Source organism: Cryptomeria japonica, chromosome 4, assembly GCF_030272615.1.
Source record: "Cryptomeria japonica chromosome 4, Sugi_1.0, whole genome shotgun sequence".
Classification (NCBI taxonomy): domain Eukaryota; kingdom Viridiplantae; phylum Streptophyta; class Pinopsida; order Cupressales; family Cupressaceae; genus Cryptomeria; species Cryptomeria japonica.
The window spans coordinates 308,052,883-308,076,091 of record NC_081408.1 but is presented as its reverse complement, the minus strand read 5'-3'; the positions used below and the strand labels follow the sequence as shown (position 1 = coordinate 308,076,091).

The following is a 23,209-nucleotide window of genomic DNA, read 5'->3' as shown; positions in this document are numbered from 1 at the left end:
GTAACGTGTGTGGTTGTTATTTAAAATATGGTGCCAATACTCCTCTCAGCCGACTCAACCTTGGAGTCTATCCTTGTATATATTGAGCATCATTTGATGCATTCAATATACAATTACATTACATGTGATAATTATTCTGCAAGTGCGAAAATCAGAAAGAAAGAATTCTAAATGCGAAGTGAAGGAAGTGTGCATTGAGGCGATTGTTAATACAAGGGTGAACTTCAATAGAAGATGCAAATTGCAAGACATATGTGAAGCCAAAGACAATTTCCAGATCTGTTCATCTGAAGGTCATCTTGCTGTTACATGCAAAACAGATTCAAGAGGTGTATTGCTGTGTGAAAGGCTTAGACAAATTGGTGTGCCACATCAAAGCTACCAGCTAAGTAATGTACTGTTACAATTGGATATAATTCATAGTCAGATCTGAGGATCTTTTGGCTGGGTTTTTCCTCCTAGGAGGTTTTCCCAGGGTATTCGTGTGTCGTGTTCATTTTGCTCAATTTATGTTTATGTCTAAGTCTGAAAGTAATTAAACTAAACAGCAAATATATTGATTTAGTAATTAACTTCAGTTTTTCTGAGTATAGTTTAAATCTGAAAGTCTAAAACCAACAAATTTCCCAAGTAGATAAATCAAGAACTTTGACATTTGGAAGTTGAAAGAAACCAACAATTCTTTCCAATTTTATCCTCATGTTCAAATTATATGTGTTCACCTCTATTACCAGTACTATTCGCAGGGGTGAACAAGTGTTCACCAGGCAACCAGACTGTGAACAAGGGAGAACCTGCCATTGTGAGCCAAAATTGTGTACAAAAATTGTCTTCATCCCCATGATGCTCCAGATCAACCTCAAAATCCCTGTACACACCTCCTCAATGTGCCACATTGACAAAAATGACTCTCCAACACTAAAATATGCTTCAATTGAACTCAAATTAATTAGATTAAAAACAACCTTTCAATAGTAAAAATAGGTTCCAATTTTCGGAACATTCCTAAAATTATTTTAACATGAAATTTAGGATATAGGAGCCTTATGAAAAGAATAGAACCTAAATAGCTAAGTGTATTAAGTCTCCAAAATCATGTTAGCATTGTTGAAGGTAAGTTTTCTTTTGTACAGATTAAAGCCTTAAATCATTGCATGAAGGGTCAGTAAAGGACCTAATGTAGTCCAAGTAATGCTCAAGTAACACTCGATGTGTCATAAAGTAACTTAAACATAATATGACAGGCAAGATATGTCTGCATGCCCTATGATATTCAAATCTGATCAAGTAACATTTGAGGCTGAATAATAAACACTTGGGAAGGCTTAGTAAGTCTTATTATACTCGAACTTCATTATTATCAAGTAACACTTGATTATTGGGGTACCCGTGATGAGATCAAGTGACACTTGATTCATGCATGTTTGATGAACTTGGTCAAGTGACACTTGCCACAATGCAAGGTACAGTGATTGACCAAGTGACACTTGGCTATGCATAAAAAATGAATCAGTCAATTAACACTTGACACCTGCATGAGTTTCAATTACTAACATTTGATGATTGTGTTACTTTGAATGCAGTAAGCTAACTAGACCTGTTACTCAAAGATGCATTGAGTTCCACAAACCACAGTCAGTTCTAACTATAATTGCAGATATGTACAACACCTCCAAAGAAGTGTGATCTCAATTAGATCTGGTTTCTGTGAATCTGGCGTTTATCTTTTGAAGTTCCATAGAGGTGAACTTGATTTGTGAGATGTAGTATGTGCTTTAACTACAAGTCTTGCCTTTAAGAAAAAAAAAATGAAGGCATGAAATATGAATTTGAAGGTTACTGCAGCAATGCTCTCTCTCATGCATAGTTCTCAATTGATTGAATGACACAAAGATATATCTCTTATGCATCTTCAGAAGTGTATGCATTTCACTACTAGCCTCATCCTCCTCTAATATAAGTAGGCACTAGCAAGTGGTTTTGACTCTGCCTGTCTGTCCTGAACAGATCTAAGAGACAAAGAAATATCTGTCACTTCTGCATGGTGAGATGCAACACACCCTTTCTCCATTTGTGAATCATGTATGTATTCCCTTGCTTGTGTCCCCGCCCCATCTTGAGCTGGTAATGACTAGATGAAGTCACCTTTATTCTTTTTCAATTTTAAAACATTCTGTGTATCCTCTTTGATGCCTCAATTGTCTAAGTACTTTAGCTTCAAACTTCTCTTTTTATTTCCCTTTTGCCTCATACTGCCCAGTATGTTTGATAATCTCATTCAAGTCGATTAGCCAAGCCTTCATATCCTCAATTATACTGCCATAGGTCAATGACTCCTAATCCAACTGCTTGCTCAAATATGTTACTTGCGATGTTGCTGCATCCAACTCAGTTTCTTCTTCATATCAGCATGCTTTTCTGTCTGTCCCAAATGTTACTTTCATCAATGTTCAGATGATATGCAATGCAATAGTTCATGGTTTGACACCCTCCCATCAATAACATACCAGCATTTTCTGCAGCTGTTGATTCTTAAAGGCAATCTTCTCAGTACATTGATTATTTATGAGTTAGCTTATGATAAATTACTGTTGACTTTCCATAAACAAAAACTGCAAATAAACCATTGCTATCCATGTAGGATAGTGCATTGCACCTTATTTTGGAAATATTCCATTCTTCAGCTTCATAATCACGTGCTGTGCCAACCATCTGCCTTGTGCTTCTAGCAGAAATACTTTTCCCTTTAATGAAGAGCATACTCATGTACTCCTAAGTTGGCCTAATAGTGGACAACTTGTACTCTTGAAAGAGAGGTCACAAGTTCAAAACCTGCAGGGTGTAGAGTATGTGCACCTTGTTTGTAGCATAGTTAGGTGCCTCCTCCATAGAGTACAGGGTAGTCACATAGACTATAAGCCATCCGTAGACCCAAAAGCAGATTGCCCATGTCGTGGACTATAAAAGGATCCATTTTCATTCATAGATGAACTCTCATGGCACAAAGTACCTGTGTTGCTGCCATAATAGGAAATGAGAATGCCTCAACTTCTCATATACATAACAAACCCTTTGCCACCTGTGCAAGGTGGTCTCCTCATCCTCAAATATCTGGAAATGGTGGTGTTGACCATGCCACTCTGTCCTAATCGGGGATGTAAACGACAAAAAAAATTAAGACGAGTCTGCATGGAGAGTTGCTACACACCCCTTCTACACTTGCGAATCATGTATTTTTTCATTCTCTCATTGCTTCTCTCCAACTACTCATACATGCTAGGCTCAGATAAAAATAATATGTTCAAACTTCAATAAAATCAACAAGCACAGGAGGCATAGGTTGAGGGTTAAGTGGCTGCTCAAAATTCACATTATTCACAGTATCATTCAAAATAAATCCTCAAGCTAGTGCATGGAAACCATTTGTAGTGTCACTCAAAAAATGGACAAGAATTTTTGTGCTTGGTAACATTTTCCCCAATAATGATCTAGTGGACTCAGTAATCATAGAAGCAGAATTGGCAAATAAAATTATGAATCACACATGGACAGAGGCAAAGGAAAACACCAGTGCATGCAGAAACTACAACTTCTTTGTCTGAATCATTAATAGTGGCAACATGACATGGCAGAAGTTCCTTGAGGAATCTAGCCCCTTAAGGGATTCATAGAAAAGATGAGTGACCTGGGGTACAATCTGTATGCAATCTATTCTACACTGAAAAGAGGAACCTCCTCCTAGCTAGCTTCAAAATCATCTGATCCTATTCGGAGTCAAAATTCAAACAATTACACGAACTATCACCCAAATGAAGTCCCAAGCACCACCTTGGCTTATTCTTTGGTTCTTCTACATCTACTGCATCATTTTGCTCCTATATAGCATATGCACCTTGAGTTGTTTAAGTGTGGGAATTAGAGAGTTTGGTCTGCAACAAAGAAAACTTAATCCCAGTTGTTAAGTGTGGGAATTAGAAAATTTGGTCTGCAACAAAGAAAACTTAATCCCAATATGCTCCCACCTGAAAACGGTAGGATTCTCCAGATCACAAAGCTGGGATGTCATATCATCAGGTAGTGTACACCTATTCCCATAAAGTGCATCCAATAAAAAGGCAATCTCATGCATGCATACTTGCAATCCTTGAATCATCCTCATAAGAAAAGTACAATCTTGAATAAAATATAATAGGCCAAAAATTCTGAACCACTCCCATAGATAGGCCCTCAAGAGACAATATCTGCCAAATAGAAAAAATAAACAAATCTTGGAGGAATCACAGTCCATCTAACTGCAAAATATGTGTTTTCAATCCACTATTCGGATCTTCTTCTGGCTAGGGCTGAGGCACATTAATTCCTCATCTCACCTAGAGCAGCCTAGGAATTTTGTCAAAATCAATGAGTTCATAAGAGATCACAACATGCTTTTCATCACTATAACTACCAATTTATAAACTCTGGATTGTAATATTTCACCATCTCTATCAAATACTGGCAGTAATGCCACTCAAGAACAGACATGAGAGAATCATGATACACTTTGACCTTAATCAAAAAATCTTTGACATGTCTGGATGGTGTTCAGTACCATGTCAATTCTTTGATTGGGTGCTTCTTTTCAGAACCTTCTGTTTCCATAGCATCTTTCATTATCTTGGATCTCTGGTGCTTGCCTATGCTCTGATGAACCTAGAAACTGATATCCACTACACACATGGAATCAGATTTTGAACCTGAATGTTGCTAATGCCAAAGTCAGTCAAATTTCATCCCAAAGGGAGCAAAACCAGTAAAGGATATTCTCCGAAAGTCTCTTGATTTCACCTAAGGAAATCACCCTAATGCCTGGCTACAGTTTGAGAGAGCCTGACAACAGTCCAACATCAAATTTATTCACAAATGTATAGTGTGGGTTCATACATTTGTGAATAGTCTGCTCACCAACACCATCATCTGCTTCTGTGACATGCTCCAACATATTCCATCAGTCAACAAAAGTTGGTCAATTGAGGTGTAATATAGCAAAAGGGATTTTTTAAGAATCTCTCATAGGCTGTAGTCTAAAAAACGAACCCTCCTCCCAATCCGATCCCTTTGATTGAAATTGCCATCCACTGCATCAAAACCCATCAAACTTTGATTTAGTCAATTCCCATTTCCCCTCTTGATCTTCTAGCAGGTGTCTATGTGATACCTGAATGGGCCTGATGGTGAAGGCATGTGTACTCTATAGAGGAGGCACAGATTTGAATCTAGAAGGCGGAAGCGTTTGTGCATCTTGTTGAACAATATATAAGGTAAATGGAAAAGCAGCCACCCTGTGGGCTTCCACAAGTGGCAACTCAAACCAAATTGGTGTCTCGCTTAGCAGTGACCTAAACAATTACCTTTGCCTTCAAAATTATATCTTGCAAAAGTCTTCTCCCATAGATTGTAATTTCTAGCTTCTTTTCTTCAGTCTTTAGGCATTTGAAAGTCCTCTTTCTCATTCTCAAGCCAATCTCTTTGATCTCTATTTTATATGGATCAAGCTAAAGCATTTAAAGTCCTATCCTTGCTTAAGATAACATTGTGCATCTGGTTCATAGACTCCTTTGATTCTCCCATCAAACTGGTGATAGCTTCCCCCATGCAGTACCATTTCTGATTTGCAGATTTTCCCACCTTTGTGTAGCAAGACTGAAACCGTTGGCGGTACCCCCATGAAGCCAAAAAGGTGGCCTTGATGCCACTCTTATGTTCCAAACAGGAACCTGTTGCTAAAGCTGGCAAAACACTAGATCTAATATTTCAAAGTTGCAGCTCTGATACCACTGTCATGGTTCAGATCTGAAACTAATAAAATCAAACTACAAAAAAACAGCTATTGCAAAATGATTGAACTTTTTGGAAAGGAAATCTTTTTTTCTCTTTAATATTTTGTATCTGAACCTCTAAAAAACTCGTGAAAGTAAATGAAAGAAAAATATTTTGTACGCCTTAAGATATTTTGCATTTTCAGAAAAACACACCAAGAGAAGTATGGTTGAAGCAGTTGGTGACAATCAGTCCTATAGGATCCTGCTCAATATTTTTCGAACCCACACTCTTAAAATAAGGATTAAAGACCTATTATAACTCAAAGCTTAAAGATTTTAGTGTACCCAACTTACAACTCCTTTAACTAAAACATTCCTAATTATCATTGCATAGATAATGGCAAACAAAACTGATAAATAACTGATGTAGTAATGGATGAATGTGTCAGGACATAAAAGGCAAATCCCTGCATAACTGATATTTTTCTTCATAACCAAGTTCTCTGCATAACTGATTTAATTAATACTCAATTATCCTTCAGGGTTCATAATATGTATGCATTCTGCCAGGGCTCAGGTATCGTAGGGCCATGGATGGACCAATTGTCCAAGAGAACTTTGACATTTGTTGATCAGTTTCTCAAAAAAGGCTTTGCAGGATAATCCAATATGCAGACTCATGAAAGACATTTTGTTGAAGAATAGATATTCACTTCTACCACAAATGTGTGGCATTCAACTTGTCTTTTCAACAATGCAACCCAGAAGCTCCATCCAATAATGAGTGAAGTTCGCCCCCTACCACCTACTCCAAAATGGAGCCAGTAAAAAATACTGAAAATAAGTCCTTGATCACGACAAGGTAGACTCTGGAAGACAACATAAAAAATTTATACAGAATTGTATTTAGTCATCTTCCAGATTAATCACAATTGATGAAAACCACTCTCTCATACTAATGTTGAAATTGATTCCAACCTCAAAGCATCTTGTCAATTTCATCTAGCACTCTCTTGCATCTTTTGAATTCATCCTTTAAGGTCCTGGTTGAATTGGTTGTATGCATGAAAAAGATGGAATTAGGTGCATAGAGACTTCAGGACGCACATGTTTTCTCCAGGCATCCCCAAAATTTTTAAGGATGCCCGTGTCTAGAGAGTTCAGGAAGCACATGTTTTCTCCAGGCATCCCCAAAAATTTTAAGGATGCCCGTGTCTACAAAAGAGTTAAGACACTTTTAAGCCATTTCTAAGACACATTTTCTATTGGAACCCAAGGAAGGACAATTTCAGGTAACATAATGAGAGATTGAATGGACCATTTACTATCCTATTCCAAAAGAAAATGTTGCTAGCAAGAGAGGATTCCTTCTCAGATGGACAGAAGAATTAAGAAAATTGTATGATCTGAGAAAAGCCATAGTAAGCAGATTCAGGTGGCTGTCATTGTAATTACATTCTGACTTGGCTATTACAGCTGTCTTTCACTCTCAGGAATTCAACAATCTAGATTAATTAGGTTCAATTTAGGTCCTTGCAATATAGTTTTAACTTTATTTGCTATTTTGTAAGGACAACTTTGCATTAGCTAAGCTGCGTTTGCAAAATATTATTAAACATGATAATCTAGATGCAATCCTGTTCTGAATTAAGAGCTGCAAAGATCCACTTTTAAGTTCACATCAATTGCAACGTGACCTTTTTGGTTACATATCACAGAATTTCTACTGATTGACAGATTGTGTCTCCAAGGTAAGAGAACGCTTGCTAGGTTATGAATAGCTTTAGCTTAAGCACTCTAATCATATTTCTGCTATGTATATTTGAGTGATTTCTGCTGATTCATTTTATTTGTCACTTTAAGCAGAAACGGAAAATCAAATTAAAATTATCTTGGCAACCTTTGACAAGCAAGGTATAATGTGTTTTACAGCTTATACAACATTACAGAAGTGAGATTCATTTATTAATTACTGCATGCTTTATCAAATTACTTTATAAGCCTCATCACAATTTCACTTCAAATTTTCTAGGATGGTTCCTCTTACCACGTAGCTTGGGGCAAGTTTTCTACAGGCTTGTTAGCTTTTATGATCAGGAAAACAGCATCCAGTTAACAAAAAAATACTTCTTTCCTGAATATGCACTCACAAGAACACAATAAATGCTCCAAAAAGATATAACAAGATAACACATAAATACGTAGCAGTCCTGAATTTTAAATGAGGACATATTTGTTATTACTAACTGGCTTTTGCAAACACTCCTTGCTTGTCCCATTTATCTTCCAGGAAAACAGCTCAAATTCACTCTACAAACTATATTTTGAAAAATAGGAAAATATAAACATGCTGAAAAAAACAAAAGGAAGTCTACTCAAAAAAGAAATGGTCATATATGAAGTAAAAATCTAATGGCAATGAATTTTCCTAGCCTCCAGGAGTACCAGACTACTGTAGCAGGCAATTGATAATCCTTCCACTTAATAGCCATCAGATCAACCCCTGACCACTACTTCTAGCTGTTGTAGTGCTTGCAAAGCTTGCCACCTAATCAAGAGTCAAGAGTAAATACATGCCAGTTGCAGTCCAAGGGGCCCCAGTAGTTATCATTTAGTTTACATTTATCTGCATGCATGAAATTACTGTAAACTCAAAGTATCCTCACAATGTCTTATCTCTGATAATATAAATGTAAATTCACCTCAGGTTTGACGTTATCTTTTGTGAGCTTAAATAGGCCTTTTGCGCTTCACTGGCTCATTCCTGATTGTAGACTAGCCTTGTGATTGACATTGTCATTATATTCCATAGTCTCATTCAATCTTAAACATACTTTTCCTGTTCCACTGAACCATCTCTGCCCTCCAGAAACTTTTACCTTCAAAAAGCCCTTTTCACATACTCTACAAAGGCTCAAATAGACTACAAGACAAGACTAATACAATTTGATTCAGTTACTCTCAGACTTCCCTAGTTGATTGAATTAATCTATTAGAATATTTCTAAAACATGTACTTGGAATGGAATAAATTTGTCAGGATGACCTAATTATTTTCTTTTATTTCATGAAAATAAGTACTAGGGAAAGGAATAAATCTATCAGGATCGGTCAAACACAATACTATAGATCAAGACCTTTATGATGTCAGTCAATACTCACAAGCCGAAAACTACGTGGTTTCCTAGCAAGGTATAAAATCTATTAGACTATTTCAAGAAAACAAGTACTTGGAGAGTGGAGTAAATTTATCAGAATTAACTAATTGTTTTCTTTTATTTCACAAAAATAATTATTAGAAATGGAATAAATCTGTCAGGATCGGTCAAACCCAATAGTCAAAGACCTCTAAGATGCCAGTCAACAGTAAAACCCACGAGAAGAAACCTGTGTAGCTTGCCAGCTTTAATCTATTAGACTATTTCAGGAAAACATATACATGGAGTGGAGTAAATTTGTCAGGATTAGCTAATTGAATTTATTTATTTCACAAAAATAAGTATCAAAAATAGAATAAATGTGTCAGGATCAGTCAACCCCAATACTATAGATCAAGACGTCTATGATCCCAGTCAACACCCACAGGAAGAAACCTAAATGGTTTGTCAGGTGTATAATGCTAACTAGCATCCCTTGGACAGACGTAGCTGTCTTCTGAGATTCACCCAAATATGCTCACTTGATAGCCTCTCCACTGCCCTGAAGTAGAAGATCTGTGCATGAGAGTATTTTTTTGTCAGGTAGCCTATATAATCAAAACTGATAGCAAATGAGTTAGGCATTGTGTTTAATTAGTAACTAATTGTCCCTTTAGAGTCCAAGGTGATATTTACACTTCCCAGCTTAACCAAATAAACTTCGTTACTTTCTTACAGACTGAAAACCTTAAGTTGCCTCCGGACTAGTTTAAAGTTGCCCAGCATGTTCTGCTCTGCATCTCAGTACCTTGTATACTGAGTCACAATAGTCCTCAAAAAGGCATTTACACAGGAGTCAGAACATTGCCTAACTGTTTCTGTCAATAGCATTGCAACCCATCACTGGGAAGACTTGAGGTTGTGGGAATACAAGACATTCATACCAACCAGAAAAGGCAATGGAAATAAGTTAAAAAATCCATGGAATGATTGTCAAATGATCAAGGGATTTCACTCTCTAAGTGGTGATCCAGGTTTGATTTCCTCGGTGGGCATGTAATACATGATCCAACTGCAAAAATGGGTGTTTTCCAATTGAAAAATATCAGGCATGGACCTACAAGAGTAACCAAAAGGCGTAGAAGGTTCCATCCAAAAAATTCTACTAAAAATGGACACAAAAGAAAGGGTTTTTCTCAAAACTGATGCTTCTCAACAGACAAGAGAACCATTTAATCTCTAGGAAAGCATATCCACACATTCATTTGATGATCAAGTATTAAAAAGAAACAAAGTATAGAATTTTCAACCCACAATAATGCTGCAAAATGGTGCACGCATTACACTAAAGATTGATTTTCAGACTGATAATTCCAAAAAAACTCAATTCTCACCTGATGTCAATGAACAAGAAGTAAGCATCCATACAGCCATTCACGGGACTAAAGAAATATCAAAAATTACAAAGTTATTTAGCAAGGAAACTTCAAGCCCAAAATGAGCACATTGCACAAAAGATTGATCTTACTGTTACAAGCTGATAATTCTCAACACGTCAAAGTCCCATCTGATATCAGTGAGCAAAAGCTAAGCATTTATACATCCAATCAATAAACAAGTACTAGAAGGAAGCAATCCATTAGAGAACTTATTTATCAAGGAAGCTTTAACCCTTAAAAATGCTGCAATATTGTGAACACATTGCACCGAAAATTGATTGTACAAGTTGATAATTCCCAAAACACCCAAGTAACATCTGATGTCAGTAAACAACAACTAAGCATCCATACATCCATTCAATGAATAAATTCTAAAGAAAAAAAATGGTTCACAAGATTATTTAGCAAGGAAGCTTCCACCCACAAAAATGCTGCATCACAGGGAAAGCACTGCAGAAGTAAGAGATACTATTCAAAACAGCTAGTAACCAACACACCTTAGACCCCTTTGATCTTGCTGGGCAATAACTAGACATCCATACATCCAATTTATAATTAAAGACAAAAAGACAACAGACAATTACACAATTATGCAGCTTCAACCCGCCAAAAAGAAGTTGACAGTCTTGCACAAAAACAAGTGCATACTGTCAAAATCTGATAATTCACAGCATACCCAATAACCATCTGATCTCACTGAGGAACTGGGACTTCACACATAACATTTAATGATAAAATGCAAATTAAAAATTGAATTAACCAGTTACAAAATTGTTTAGCCTAAGGGGTCAAAACCTTACGTTGGAAAGCCTGAAAGGGCAGAATTTAGGCTTCCCTCTCCGCCCGTACTTCAGCAAATATGCTCCCTTTTTCAGTGCGGTTATGGCCTAAAAACGCACCACGCAACACAGATCAAATTATTAAGCTACAGTAAATCACCCATAATCTTCCATTGCCAGATCATGGCAAATAATCAAAACTGAAAACCCACATGAACAAACAATCTTCTACACAAGCAAACACACTTGGGTAGCTCCTGGACACCAATTTGGCCTAAGCAACTTCTTAACAATCAAACCAAAAAACATTTTCCATCAAAATTTAAACTAAATCTTTGCAAACCTTTGAGGTATTACAAAATTTGCACAAATGTAAACTCTTCACCTGCTCGATATCACGTTCGAGAGGTCCGTTCCTCGCCAAATCTGCCATCCCCTTATCTCTCATGCAACTCTGCTTCACCTTTACCGCCCATTCTCAGCTTCATTGCTGCAATGACCGATGTTGTAGTTGCGTTGAGGATTGGATCTGCTGCTGAAATGTATGTGGCATGCTCCACACGCGATAAGCGGGGCAGTATTTCAGAAAATCCATGAAAATAAGTACCCTATAAGCTCATTTGGATCACAGAATGCATAGCAGGTGTATTATACATCATCTGCACCAGTATTAGTGTAAAAGCTAACAACGAGAGACTTTTCCTACGAATATTTTGTAACGTGTCACTTTTGGGATTTTTTATTTGCTTATTTCGCTTCGTTTTATTTTTGCAGACACGGGAAGTGCTCGTGTCACTATCACAACTACTATTGAAGTTTTGCCTTCCGACAATAGGAGTAATTTTTTTGGGAGGTGATAAGACAATTTTTTAAATAATAATATATTTAATGTATAAAAATATTTGTTTATTGTATGGATAGGAATCACAACTTCCTTGTTCTAGGTCAACCAAATTTAGAAGTCTTTTGGATGTTGAGATTGATGGTTGTATCTTCACTTCTTTGTCAATAGAAAGGATCCCCTAAGCATTTGGTTAAAAAGATACTATAGGGTGGAAATTTGTGTTCTTTGTTTATTCCAACATGTTTGAATTAAGTACAACTCTATGTGCATATATTAATATATTTAAATTAAATAAGGAGAGACAGTAAAAAAATTAAAATAAATGTGGATTTTGAAGTTGAAAGGGAGATTTATTTGTTGTGAGTGTTTTTAGATGATGACGTAGATTTTATGTAAAATTTGAATATTTATTGGTACATAATAATGATGTTTCTATTTTCTTTGCATTTAGCTTTGCCCTCTAATTTGTGGGTCAAGATCTTCATATGACTTGATGGGGACTTCTAACGTCCTATGCATCAAGATTGGTCCTTTTGAAACTAAAGTGCTAAGAGATAAAGAGTCATGTGTGTAAGAGCTTTCATATTGGTTCCTTTACATTTTGTACCACTAGTTGCAAATGTATATGGGCAAATTAGATAGATAAGGTGGACATTGGTTAATCTCCTCTAAAAGAACGCCATACATAGAATATTCAAATAAATATAATTTTATTATATTCATGTGTGAAAGAGCAATTGTTTGTCTTCCATATCAATTCCTTTACATTTTGTACCACTAGTTACAAATGTATATATGCAAATTTAAATTAGATAAACAAGGTGGACATTGATTTAACTCCTCTAAAAGAATGTCATATGTAGAATGTTCAAATAAATAAAATTTTGTTTTAGTTTCATATATATCTTTTAGATTAATGAACAAATGTATTCATGTTTCTAATTTATTATTTATAAAAAAAATTTCACATAACACATCTCAATTCTAATAATTGAGATCTTTATAACAAATCTTGACTCTAATAATTAAGATTTTTATACTACAAAAATTTGACAAGTTGGAGTTTTAGACACTTTATTTGGATAAGATAAAGAATCATTCATTTTCTTTGAGAAAGAATTCTCACATAAGATGTTTATAGACTCTATTACAATTGTATTGACATATTTTTATATTTTTAAATGATTATTATTTATATTTTTTTATTTTTATATATAGTTTATTTTTGTATAAACACATTTGAATTCTAGCAATTAAGAGTATTATCCATCAAAAATCTCTCAAGATCTAAGTCATAAAGACTATGTGATGGGTCGATTCTCCTTAATATATTTTTATATAATTATTCATATATTTCTAAAGTTTAGGAATTCATTTCCACACTTAGAGTATTATTATATAATGTAATCTAATAATATTAAATTGTTAAAAACAAGTGATTTAAATAACAATTACATTAATATATGTAACAAAAGTTTATTGTAAAGATAACAACTAAGCTCATTTATGAAAACATTAACACGAGATTTGGATGTTCTCTAAATATTACTAGTGGTCTAAAAGCACTTCATTAAATATCATTAAGGAACTTGAATATATTTATGATAATTCCTAGAAAAAGCATTTCATATCATCTTCAAGCAAATGGGATGAGTAGATCTTTTAACAATTTTAGGAAAATACTTTAAAAAAATTGCAATATAAATATATTAAATTGGAATGTAAAAAGATACCAATAGTACTTTCGACCTACTACAAACTTAAAAAATAGTTAAAAAAAATATTACTTGGTTTATGACTAGATGCAATATTATTGGTCTAGTATATAGTTCACAACCTAAGAACCATAATTGCGACAAATACTACCTGACTAAATGAAAAAGATTTTCTTAAACACTAATCAATGGAGTTAAAAATTAAGTGAGAACTATTTACTCATAATTTGTAATCAAACATAAGAAATAAAAGCAAAAGGCATGCTACAATGAAATATAAGAGATGGATCATAATAATTTTGCATGAGAGAAAAGCCTTAAGATATGAAGGAGATGGTGATTTCAATGCACGACATGTCAACATTGGATTACTAAAACATGATATTTAGAAGAATTTTCTAAATCTGTTCAATTACCACAAGTGAATCCACTTGATTCTAATTTGTATTCATGAAAATTTTATGTATCCAAACAAACTGTATACACCTAAAAATGGTCTGAAGATAATTAATTAACTAAGCAATTATTTAATTAATCCCCCTTCCCAATTTAATTGAATTCATTAGCAATTTGATTAAATTCCCCCATTCACTTAATAAATCTAAGGATTTATTTAATAGGTTCATTTCAATAGTTTCATTTGATTGTCCAAGGGGTTGAGCTTAACTGGTTAAAACACTGGATTCTCATTGTGGAGACCCAAGTTCAATTCCCAATAGGGACATCTAAAGTGGAATTCTAAGTTGTGACTCTTGGCCTTCCATAGGATGTGGAAGGTCTTGGGGTCAATCTAATCAAACATAATAATAATAATAATAATAATAATAATAATAATAATAATAATAATAATAATAATAATAATAATAATAATTCAAAGATATGTAATGGGGATGGGGCCCCCTACTGTGTCCCCACTAGTTCATAGCTCCAGTCAAAAGCTATTCAGGCTCCGGCCAATTACCTATCAAAAAAAATAAAAAATAGTTTCCTTTGATTAATTAATCCTCCCCCTATTTAATTCATTTCTTCTAATCCCCTAATTAATTAAAACAAATCAATTTATGAGTTGTTGAAAGTTAATTAGCCTTTTCCTATTATTTGAATTTTTAAATTCAAAATCCCCACATGGCTCCTAACTTCTAACCACCTAACCTAATCACCCCCTAACCTAACCCTGGGTTTAACTAACCCTATCCTAACCTCCTATGGGGTGGATATTCTCCCTTGGACACTTGTCCTCTTATGAGCAAGGCTCCTTGACACTTTTCACCACAGAGATGACAAGTGTCCCTCCCTCTAACCTCTTCTCCAACCTCCTCCAATTTGACCCTTGATATCTTCAGATTCAATCTTGACCATTGATTCCTGCCACCTCACCCCTAGCCTTGGAAATCCTATAAATATCCCCCATTTTGGAGCATAAAGGATCCCATCTCATATCATTTAAGCATTGTTATTATAGGTTAATCCCATCTCATGTCATCTTAAGCATTGTTATTATAGGCAGATCCCATCTCATCTCATTTCAAGCATTGTTATTATAGGCACATCCTATCTCATCTCATTTAAGCATTGTTATTATAGGCAATTGCATCTTAGATCTAGCTTAATTTAATCATATTCTAGCATAATTGTTTATCATATAGCATAATCAATCTCATCTAGTTTAATTATATCATCATTTAGCACAATTCAATGCATATCATTAGAATAATTAGCTTCTTTGATCAATCTAGTTTAATCATGCATGCATCTAGCTTGCACATCATATCATTTTAAATCCTCTATCTTGGTGTAGTCAAGTCACTGGGATTGCTCATCTAGATTTGAGAGCAAATCCACACTCGCATCTCTTAAGAGGCGATAGATTGCTTTGTCATGGTTTATCTTTCGTTTGATTTCAATTTGCTAACCATGCTTGTAATGTTCTATTGAGTGCTTGTGTTGTAGTTGCAGGTACCCTACTTCACACACACAACATTTTGGCACCCACTGTGGGGCCGGAAATCTCATTTTTGGCCTCTCTCATCATCAAATCTTCCATCTCACAGGTTTCTGGTCGGACCTGTTTCAAAATCTCATACGAGTACCTTTACAATACCGTACAAGTTTCTTTGTGCACTCGTACGGGTATGTGGGAATACTCGTACTATTAGGTGAAGATATTTGTATGATTTTTTGCTTCTAAATTTTCAAAATAGTTTGCATTTTAGGGTTTGTGTGCTTCAATTTGGCTATTACTAATGCTAACCCTTGCCTTATTTTGATTTTTCTAGCAGCTTAACTAGTTTTTGCAGGAGGATTGTCGAAGATTACGTTTGCCAAAGAAATTCAATTCATCAAAACAACATGATTACTAATGTATTTGTTTCGCAGGTTGCCTAAAGGAAGCTCAACCAAACTTTGTGTCTTCTTAAAGTTTTCTAGGCACACTTAATTTGCTATTGGTAAATGAACAATCTTGTTTTCTATGTTTGAGAAGTTGTCTAAAAGGTAGGAGAGTATGCTCTCATCCGTATGGACAATCAAAAATCTCAACCCTTGAAGTGCTTCTATGTTTGAGATTTGAATACCTTTAGCGGGCCTGTCACAGTGGGAAAAAGTAATCACCCTGTGAGAATGACCCAAGTGAGTACAGCTAGACCTAAGCTTTCCGACTCACTCTAAAAAATAGGCCTCTTGGGATTAAAGTCTCGGAGGATGGGATTATTTGAGTTTTCTCTTTTGAGATCTCTCATATCGAACATTTAGTAGGGCCTCATGGTCTCAATCACACTTGTGTGACTACTTCTTGTTTCGGTACCTTGTTGGGCTATAGGCCTTAATCGCGCTTGCACGACTATAAAGGGTAATTCCAAATGGAAATCCATACTATGAACCCTAAGATAGAAGCTACCTGATTCACCTCTGAAAGGGGGATAATCTTTGTGCAAGAGAGATAGTAACTCTCCCAAGACACTTGCCATATTGTGCCCCTATTAGCGTTTGGAGTTGGATAATACGGCATTGAGAATCCATTGCGTGAGACTCAGCGATCGTATTTTGATTAGCTATTGGGTGTGTACCTAAGTTTGCAAGCAAAGGTTTTCTCTCTCAGCCAACTTCCTTAGGATTTAGCGTTGTGCTTGAGGTCACTTATCATATTGCGTGTTTGCTATGTTTTCATCCCTGAAACAGAAACTCAAACATCTAAAACTGGAAAACATAATCAAAACATTAAACATCATTGATCAAAAATTTGTCAAAGTCAAAATTTTGTCTCTGCTCTGTCCTTAGTCGTACGAGTTTTCTAGTTTGTCGTACAAGAAAGCTAGTTTATCGTCATATTCAGTGTTAATTGTCGTACAACTCAGATTAGTAGAAGCTTATTTGTTATCATTTGTCGTATGGTTTTGTGCGAAGTTTCGTATGGGATTCCTAGTTTATCATATGGGTTTATATGAATTGTTATCTGGGACTGTGTAAACTATCGTACAAATTTTTGTCTCTATCAGTCCAGATTTGTCTTCTTGCATGTCTTTTCCAGATCCGTCATGTTTGCTTGGTCAATTTACAATGAGCATAGACACTTGATATCTGTCATTTTGTGCTTAGGTTGTCTTCTTGGTTCACTTGGTCAAGTTATCTTTTGACAAATCAAATTCTAGAACTAGATACCCCAAGATTTTCAAGTATTCACCTTCAACAAGTTCAAGATCTAACATCTCAAAGTGCATCATCACCTCTTTGATAAACTGATCACTCAAAACATAGTTTGTCATCAGGATCTATCATCCTCTATCATGAAACTACAATGTTTGGTCAGGATAACCTTGTCCCATATCATAGGATATACCATTCCTATTGGACTTGGTCTTATCAAAATCATCATCATTGCACTCCAAACTAAGATCGAAAAACTTACAAACTTACAAATACTTGAATTATCTTTTCCTGTCATATCACTCTATCATATCTACATTGACAATTAGTCACTTATCGAAACACCTTATAGACAATCGAATCCCTGCACAATATTCAACACACGTGTATGCCCTTTTTAACTAGAGCACAGAGACGAAAGATCGCATAAATTAAAAATAGAAACATTTGAAATAATTGAAGATTATACCTGAACATGGAACATCAAAGCGAAATACAAGAAGAAGACATAATAGATCAAAATATCAAAGAAATCAAACAAGATCCTAAATTCAATAAATTTATGGAGAAAATATTGGAGGGAGAAAAAAAAAAAACTTCCTAATGTTAGCAAAATCTGGTACTACACTCCCCCAAGATTTTGATGTGACCAATTTAGGACAAAAGAGAAGTGACCCTTTCCATGTTAATGAACAACATGAGGAGATTTCCGGTCACAAAAAGAATGACGCATCAATCCCTGATAACATAAGAACTAATAAGGAAAACTTTTGTTCCTAAAAGGGATGACGTAGAAATCCTCAACAAAGCTAAATATAATGAGGACATGAGAAAGTCGAGATGATACAAGAAGAGATCAAGATCATACTAGAACGCAAACTCATGGTTATACAAGAATAAACCATGTTGATAATCCTATCACAACACTTACACAATAAATACAAACGCTGCAAACACGGATTCAAGATATGCAGAGAGGAATTGTTAGAAGATACTTGCTTCAAGAAATGTGTCCTTACCCATTCGACAAAAATCTAAACATGATACCATTTCCTACATGTTGTGAAACTCCTCAATATGATAAATATAATGGAAGTACTGATCCCCAAGATCATATACAAGAATTTTGCACAATGAGTATGGAGTTTGCACATGAGGATACATACCTGATGAGATTATTTCCAAAGAGCTTAAGTGGACTAGCTATGGAATGGTTCTCCAAACTTTCACCTGGAATTAGATCATTCGCAGAATTGGCGGATAAGTTTGTTTCACAATACTCCTACAACATACAACACGAGGTCACAATGCTCGACCTATGTAATACTAAACAAAAGAGTGGAGAACCTTTCATGACATTTCTACAGAGATGGAGATGATTAGCTTCACGATATCCTTGTACGGTGCCAGAATACGAGAAAATGGACATATTCATCGACAACCTAAACGGACAAATGAGCTATCATCTAAAAATGCAATATCATCAAAATTTTGAAAAGATGATTGATAATAGAATCAGAATGGAGGAAGCCATGGTAAAGAAGGGTGAGTTGAAGCTATACAAAGAAGGAGTTAATCCTCCTAACAATAATGCTAACAACAATAATGATAAGCCAAAATTTTGGAATAGAAATTTAAATGTCATCAACGATGGGATAGTGGATAACAACAATGTAAAACCAAAGCAATCCGTTTTCAATTTATCCAGTCACTCAGCAACGACTCAACAAAACAACACTCACCAAAAATCAACTTTCAACAATTTCTTTCGAAGGAAATTTACAAACATTGGTGAACCACTTGGTTCAGCATTAAAGACGCTTCTTGCAAAAAAATTGATTACTTTGCCACAAGGAAGAAACTTCGAACCTCAAGTGAAACCCTCTTGGTGAAACGACAACCTTTATTGCAATTTTCATCGAAACAAGGGACACCATACAGATAATTGTCAGCGGTTGAAACATGTCATCCAAGATTTGATTGATAATGAAGAGATAACTATGTATGGACATACGATAAACGAATCTCATATAGCTTTCAAAACTCCGCTTCCAAACTATGAGAAGGGTGAATCATCAGCAACACATAATGGTAAGGGGAAAGGAAAGGTGAATTGTGCTCATGCATATGACAATGTGGTAAATGTGATTGTGGTTAAAGAGAAACAACAACAAGAACCTTCTCATGCTATCACAAGAAGCAAAGCCAAAGTTGTTTTGCTGGGTCCTACAACTAAAACATCATCCACTATGAAACAATATAGTCTAGTGGATCAATTATAGAAAAATATCACACAAATATCCATCTTAGAACTTTTAAAGCTTTCACCTGCACACAAATAAATTCTTGAAAGAGCATTAGTAGATACAACAGTGTCCAAAGATCTTGATGTAGATCAATTCCAAACCATGGTGGGACACCTCACTACCCCTCACTGCTTATCATTCATCGAAGAAGACAACATGTCCTTACAACATCCCCATAACGCTCCCTTGCATATTGAAGTCCTCATTTACAAGACGTGTGTTAAATGTGTCCTAATAGATGGGGGAGCTAGCTTAAACATTTTCTCATTGAGTCTTGTTCATGCTCTAGGTTATTCTGAAGATGTAGTTGATCCCCCAAAAAAGATCACAATCAAAGTATATGATGAAGAGGAGTGTTCCTCTAAAGGAATTGTGGTATTACCCATTAGAGTGGGACCTTTGCAGAAAGACACAACATGCCAAGTTATGGACTTGGACTTATCATACAACATACTCTTGGGAAGACCCTGGATACATGACATACAAGCTATTCCATCAACATATCATCAGTGCCTGAAATTTCCCTACAATGGGTAGGAAATCATGATCTTAACATATTCAAATCCATTTCAGTACTGTAGTAATCTAAAACTAGCTTAGGAGGTCATTGTTCCTCATAATACGGAGGCATCGTCTTCAAACACACAATCCAAAGAAAAATCATTTGCCTCAATTTTGTCAAGTATGGAAAAACAAATGTAGCTAAGAGATCGAGGGAACGAAGAATATTCACTATCACAATTACCACTTTCTCCTAAATCCTATGGAAAACCATCAAACTCTAAACAACAACCAATTATGAAACATCTTCCAATATTTGATGAAGCATTTGATACTATTGGGACCTTATCAGAGGAAATAGAATACAAAGATGTGCTACAGTGGCTATACAAGGATGAAGAAGTCCAACAAAAGATCAACAATGTCAGAATACCTACAGAAAAATATGGAAAAGGATTTAACATCCTTCAAAAAATGGGATACACTGGAACAGGTCCTATAGGAAAAAGAAAAGAAGGTATCTTAGAACCTATCCAACCTCATACTCAGCGGGCTACAGATAAATCAGGCTTAGGGTATGGATTGAAGGCATTTTTTTATAAATTGATAATACAAAGTATTAAAAGATTGGATGCATTGACATGTACACTCTTTCATTGTTTCTTTACATATGTGGGAAAGGGCACAAACTCCACAACTGTTGATAGTAAAAATATTTAGCCTAGGATTATATGTAAAAATGATTTTATTCCTACATATTTTTATTAAACCTAAATGCACCTACACAATCCTTAATGTTTCCCCTTTAGGTTTTTATTCTAACTTTTTATACCAATTCATTGATCTAAGTTTTATCTTCAAAATTTATATGTTTACTCTTAGCGTTTTTATGTCAAGATCTAATTGTTCAACCCTAATTCTCTTTTGACAAGAAAAATTCATTTAAACCCTCATACTAATTCTAATTCTAATTATAAGGAAATCCCCATAGATATTGTGAATGATTTTCATCATGAATACTTTGATTTTAATATGGGGTCATTTTTCTATATTAAAAAGCAACGTAACTAGGGTATTTTAGACAAAACAACCAGTAGGCAACGCCAATAGACTATTAACAACATAATATTAGTATTATATTCCTTTTAGAAAATAATTTATAGTAATAAGACCAACAATGATAAAGTCTTGGAGTTTTAGAAACTAAATGACTGAAAAAACCAAAAAATAGATAACAAGTGGCCAAGAAAATAGGCCACCCCAATCCTCAATGAGGAATTTAAATAGGTCCTTGTAATTTCCATCATCATTACCATCCTTCTCAAGCACCTTCTACTATAACAGGTAGAGCATTATAACAAGCTTGTGCATCACTTTCAAAATGAACCTTGAAAGAATAACCATCTTCTTAAATTAAGGTCTAAAGCCTTCACCTTCAAGGCTAAGAGCTTCACAACAATGGCATTAAATTTACTATAGGTATGATTCTTCCCAACTTGGTGGGTCTCTTCAGTCAAGTGAACATCTTCATACACGTGTGCCTCTCTAATCAGGTCCAAAGGCATTGTCTTGGTGCTATCCATGTGGTGGGAGTTCTTGGATTGTCCACTAGTCGTCTTCTATGAGCTATCCTCATTCTCAAAAACCTCACACTCCTCCATTGTATAATCCTCTTCATTCTTGTCCATGTCCACCTTCTCAAAGCCTTTGTTCATAGACCTACTTGCAAACCTATTAGACCTCCAAGGATTGAATCCTCCCATATCCTCATTCTCATCCTCCTTGTTGGCTTGAGTTGCATCTTTGTTGTTGTCAATATCCTCAATATGAAATTGGGCCATGTTTTTCTTCACTTTATTAGTCGATGGAATAGACTGCTTGATTTTCCCTCTTTTACCCAAATTATTGGAAGTATTGCATTTTTTAAGGTCATAGAGACCTTCGATGACAAGATTGTGCATGAAGAGGAGCGTTTTAGTAGTGGACTTAACCCCATATAAGGTAAGAAAGATAGAGGTAGTGGGGAAAGTGAACTGGGAGGGAATCTTAAGGGTTTCTTTCTAGTCGGGAGGCTTTGCTAACACTTAGGATATGTAAGCACTTATTTTTGCTCTTATGACCACTAGGAGACCCATAATGGTAGCCATAGGAGGGGAATTATAATGCAAGGGAGCCTCAACCATAATTATAGGTTTAGGTGGGTACGGGACTAAGTGGAAATTATACAAATGAAAAATGAGCCCTTGGTGGAGAGGGATGAGATTCTTTTTAGGGTTTTTGGCTATTTCCAAGGCATCTTTTATGGAGTTCTCCAAAGAGTTCAAAAGGAAGAACATAGAGTGAATCAAGAAATTATGACAAAAATGATTGAGCAATGGGATATTATAGTAATAATACACCTTAAATATTCCGTCTAGAGTAAATAATTTCATTGTCATCAAATATACTTGGTTCCAAGGCCTCAACGACTCCTCATGATCAAACCCACCATTCAATTTGACTAGTTTTTTGCCCTCCTTGAAGAAGAGGGGCAGACTATCATTGTTGGTGACCCTGCTCTACTTTTTCTACTTTCTACCCCTAGTGGATAGACCAGTTACTTTAGCAACAACATCCTCATTTATTTAAAGGAAATACCACCCATAGTAACTCTTCTATTTGTCCAAGACATCACAAACTAGATAGAAAGGCTCTCATCAAACCCATTAATGCATTCATTTCAAGGAAATACCACCCATAGTAACTCTTCTATTTGTCCAAGACATCACAAACTAGATAGAAAGGTTCTCATCAAACCCATTAATGCACTCAATAAAGTGTGAGACCCTACCCTCCAAATAGATGTGTCAATAAGTTCCATCATCCTTAAACTCAGAATGTGCACTAGGCTCAATCCTTACTCTGTCACCCCCATTCTCATAATGGTATCAAAAATCTTAAATTTAGCAATATTTCACCGTTTCACTAGATGCCAACAAGTAGGTAACAAAAAAGGAAAGATCCAGAAAGTAAATAGGTATGAGATGCATTTTACAATAATAAGAAA

The 23,209-nt window shown here is 35.4% G+C and overlaps 1 protein-coding gene across 1 annotated transcript in view; it reads right to left on the bottom strand.

Annotated features, from left to right (window-relative positions):
- The window catches only part of LOC131054331 (PH, RCC1 and FYVE domains-containing protein 1), a 50,206-nt gene extending 38,247 nt beyond the window's left edge, over positions 1 to 11,959 (bottom strand). Inside the window, exons 1-2 of the mRNA XM_057988813.1 lie at positions 11,541 to 11,959; positions 11,177 to 11,263 (exon numbers count right to left, since the gene is read on the bottom strand). Coding sequence (XP_057844796.1) covers positions 11,177 to 11,263; positions 11,541 to 11,603 — 150 coding nt within the window. The 5' untranslated portion in view covers positions 11,604 to 11,959. The remainder of the gene's footprint in view (positions 1 to 11,176; positions 11,264 to 11,540) is intronic.
- Between the last annotated feature and the right edge of the window lie 11,250 nt (positions 11,960 to 23,209).